The 4173-nt window shown below is 58.4% G+C and overlaps 1 protein-coding gene across 1 annotated transcript in view; it reads right to left on the bottom strand.

The window, feature by feature from the left end:
• Positions 1-4173, bottom strand: part of LAMC3 (laminin, gamma 3) — a gene marked incomplete at both ends in the record, with an annotated part of 11366 nt that overhangs the window by 6573 nt on the left and 620 nt on the right. The window contains 5 exon segments of the mRNA XM_010023403.1: positions 1333-1551; positions 1753-1865; positions 2076-2271; positions 2567-2683; positions 4047-4173. The exon segment at positions 4047-4173 is cut by the window's right edge and continues 1 nt beyond it. Of these exon segments, the coding sequence (XP_010021705.1) occupies positions 1333-1551; positions 1753-1865; positions 2076-2271; positions 2567-2683; positions 4047-4173 (772 nt within the window).

Here is a 4173-nt window from a genome sequence, read left to right on the forward strand (position 1 = left end):
AATCAGCTGGGAGGAGGAGGAGAAGGAAGGATGCCCCCACCTCCAGGCAGATGCTCTGCTTGACTGGAGAAAGGAGCCAGGGGGAGGATTTTTCCCCCATGATTTGTGGGGTCAGGTCACACCAGACGGGTTGCGCAGGAGGGAGCGGGTGTGTTTCCGTTTTCCCCGTATTCAGGCAGAGCAGGACGATGGAAAAGAAAGGAAAAGTGGGTGGCAGGAAGGAGTGGAAAAATAAACTAAAGGAAGCACGCGGGCTGGCTCAGGCCGGCAGAATCAAAGGCCTGGCCCCATCCCTTGGGATTGTGCAGTCGGCGGCACCAGCCCCAGCTCTGCAGGACAAGGGGTGAGTTTGCAGAGCTGCTGCCCACAAGGGCAGAGGCACTTGCTGAGCACAATGTCACTGCCAGCCCTTCCCATCCCAGACATACACTATTGGAGCTCTTCACCCAGAGGAAGCAGCAAGAGAGGAGCCCCAGGGGCTCCATCTGGGTAGCAAATGCATTGTCTTTTACCCAGCGCTGATCAGAGCTGCTGCTTTCTGCAGGAGTGGATGGGGAGCAAGGCAGCATCTCATGAACGCCTCATGGCTCTGGTCTGTTGGGGCAGTGAGTCTGGTGCTGGATTCACGCAGCCAGCTCAAGCTCCAGGGCAGTGGGTTGCAGTCCTGGCCCTCTTCCCCAGCCAAAGCCATCCAGACACTTTGCTGGGAGGTGAGGGAGAGCCAACACCCCATGAACCACCCCAGACATAGCCACACTGCCCTGAAGACTTTCCCTCTGCTTTTTCCTCCCTTCAAGTCACAGTCCCTGCTGCAATCACGCACTTCTAAGCTGCATCTGGAAGCAGATGAGGGCTTGGGCAGGCAGCACAAGTGCCAGATCTTCTGGTGCCTTCCAGCAAGCCTGGCACTGCTCTATTTTCCTGCTTTTTGCCTTGTTTCTGTGCTCAGATTTGCCCCCAGTTTGTGGGTACCAGTTCTGCTCTGCTCACTGGGCAGCAATGCTGCCTGTGAGACTCATCCTGCATCCCTCCTGCCCTGATCCCTGCCTGCCTACTCCTCTGAGGACCAACACCTCTCCTTCCTCATCCTTTGAAGTCATGAAGTACCATAAAAGATGCTCCTCATAAACTACCACCACTATTGCTCTTTGTTAATCGTCTCTCTTTGCAGTTACAAACCTAGTCCCTACAACCAGCCAAGCAGTTCAACTTGCAGGTCTTGGGTACTGCAACCTCCTGGAGGGTGTCCAGCATCCCTCACAAACAAGCAAGGACACATTCTGTCACCCGTGCCTGTATCGCGGGGTGAATGGAGGGTCTGGGGGCACACACCTGAGAGCGGGTGACAGTCCCCGTGCTGGTTGCAGGCGCAGGGCACACAGCTGACGAAGGGACCACCGAAGGGGATCTCGCGTTTGAAGCCAGGCGCACAGGACTGGCAGAACTGGCCGGTGTATCCCGCGGGACACGAGCACTCCTCCACCCAGCCTGCCCCTGCTCCCGGCCCAGGGCGGGCGGATGTGAGCTGGACCTCGCTTAGGGACAGCCTTCCTGCGAGAGCAGAGAGCAGCATGATGGAGTGGCACGGCCCCTGGTCCTGCATAGAAATGCCCCACGCAGGCACAGGAGACCCCAAAACACCCCTTGGGATTGGTATTTATACCCGCTCATCCCTGAGAGCCTCATGCTGCTACGATGTCCCCAGCCCCTTCCCAGCTTGGTCCCCAAGGGACGTGTCATGAAGACGCTCACCTTGCCCAGGGATGTGGTCCACACGAAGGCGGAGGGCGGTCAGGTTGGAGAGGAGGCGCTGGAAGCTGAAAGCTGACAGTGAAGGCTCCACACCCTCCTCTGCCTCGTGCAGCCTGTTGGAGAAGGAACACGGGAGGAAGGACAAGGCCAGCCCGACAGTGACATGCTGCAGAACAGCTTGGCTCCCCCACTGGGACACAGGCACAGCGAGGGGGGTACAGTTAAATGCCTGAGGGGTGCAGGGAGCACAGGGCAGCCTGGGCTAGGTCAGACACACTGTGTCCCAAACCCAGCTGAGGCTCCCCAAAGCACTGTGTGGGTACCTGAAGGTGACAGCCTGCTTTCCATGCTGCTGGGGCTGGCTCTCGCTGCTGGACATGGTGATCTCCAGCCCCTCGCCCTCCAGCACCAGCTGGACCTGGAGCAGGGGCACTCCAGTCTCTGTCACCATCCCCTCCACTCCCAGCAGCAGGGACAGAAGCTGCCCATAACTGAGACGCTGGTTCTGCAGAAACTTCTCTGCAAGGGAAGAGAGGAGCAAAGCCCATAGGACATGGAGGGAGCAGCTCTTCTGGGGCTGCCGGTGCAGTCCCGTTCCCAACAGCATCCCCAGGAGCCACGGTTACCCTCATAGAGCAGGGCCAGCCCCAATCTACTCTCCCAGGGTCTCAATCCACTGCTCCAATCACTCCCCACTGCCTTGTTACTGAAACACACTCAGCTCTGGGACAGGGGCCAGCACCTCACACATCAGAGTAGGAATGGGATGTCCCCACAGCAGAGCAGGACCCCAAAGACCCATCATACACATTACCTGGTGCAAGGAAATCCACGGGCTCCTCTCCATCCCACTCGGTGATGATCTCCCCATCAGCCCAGCGCAGCGGCAGGTCTGTGGTACCCGGAGCTGCAGCAGCCCAGCCCTCCAGCCCTGCGTGGCAGCACACAGCAGTGCACAGCCAAAGGGAGCAGCGAGTCCCCACCAGCCCAGCACCAGCAGGATGCTGCTTTGGGGGGCTCCGTCCTTCCTCCCAAGCCTCTCCAGGGACTTGGAAGGGGCCAGCACTTTGTAACACCCTGCTTCGTTTGGTCTCCGTGCTCTCATGCGCTGGAGAGTGGCCCTAGCCATCCCCCATCTGTTTATTTTCTTGGATTCGGAGGAAATTACTATCTTTAAACTTTTGCCCCCCTGTCTGTGCTGCGGTTCCAACATTACTGTGGGCTGGAGAGCACAGGAAGCCCAAGAGAGACGGGGTGTAATTGCATAAGTTGGTTTCCTTCAGAAATCGGTTAAACTCCCTCCTACTCCCCAGGGTCAGTTATTTCTTCCAGCCCCAGGCGCCCACAGGACGAACACTTGGAGATCCCTCCCTGGCTGTGCTTGATTATCACATCACCCTGAACCTGGACCCTTTCACCCAGGACAGGAAACTTCCATCTGATCCAACTCAGCTGCGGGATAGGGAATGCTTTGGGGAGTGGCTGTGCTGAGCCTCTTGCAACCCTGTCCCAGGGCTGTGCCAAACCTGTCCCTAAAAGAGCAGCCCCAAACTGGCTGCATGAAGGGTGGAAAAAAGACTCGGTTTAGAGCCTGGCTCCATTTCAAGGCCGTGGAAGACATTACAGCAATTGGCAGCGTGGTTTAAAAGCAATCAGGATAAACCCGCGCCTGGCGTGTTCACATCCATCTGCTCGCTGGCGCGCACATCCCATCGGGATGCAGGAGAGGAAGGGTGCCCGGGGGTCCCTGCGAGGGGACCATGGTGTGCCTGCAGCCAGTGCTGCACACAGCAGATGGCAGGGTTTCCCTAAGCATCCTGCACGCATCCAGCCCTACTATGAAAAGCCCTGGATGCAGCAGGGCAAGAGCATCCCACTCTGCTCCAATCCGTCCCGCCTTATCCCAGCCAAGGATGGGGAAAGGAAGGAATAAGGGGGAAAGTTCCCACCAGGCTCCATTCTTTGAGTTTTTATCTTTCTGAACTGGCTCTTAGTGCTCCTGCAGTCCCTGGTGTGACGGGATGGCTGTGCCCAGTCCCACAGCCCACCCTGAGCCTTGCAGAGCACCGGGAGCACATCAGCATGGAGGGGTGCCATGGGGAGAGCCCATCCCCATGGAGCTGGGGGCAAAAGCTGAGGTTTAACAACAAAACAGGAGCAAGCCAGATAAACCCCCCTCCACCCATCACCACCAGTTATCCCCAAAGGGCCCCGGCCTCCCCAAACTGCTGGAGTTTTTTGTCTGGAGCTGGCACAGCGGTGCCCTCCCTGTCACCCGGGGCTGGGGTTGGTACCTTGGCTGAAGTCAGAGCGGACCTGAGCCACCTCGTAGCCATCTGCTGCTGTGCAGGCAGTGGAGTGGCCATAGCAGAAGCAGCTGGTGCAGCCGGCGGGGTTGTGGGGCTGCAGGTTGAACCAGCC

The sequence above is a fragment of the Nestor notabilis genome, unplaced genomic scaffold, assembly GCF_000696875.1.
Source record: "Nestor notabilis isolate BGI_N333 unplaced genomic scaffold, ASM69687v1 scaffold17480, whole genome shotgun sequence".
Lineage (NCBI taxonomy): Eukaryota > Metazoa > Chordata > Aves > Psittaciformes > Psittacidae > Nestor > Nestor notabilis.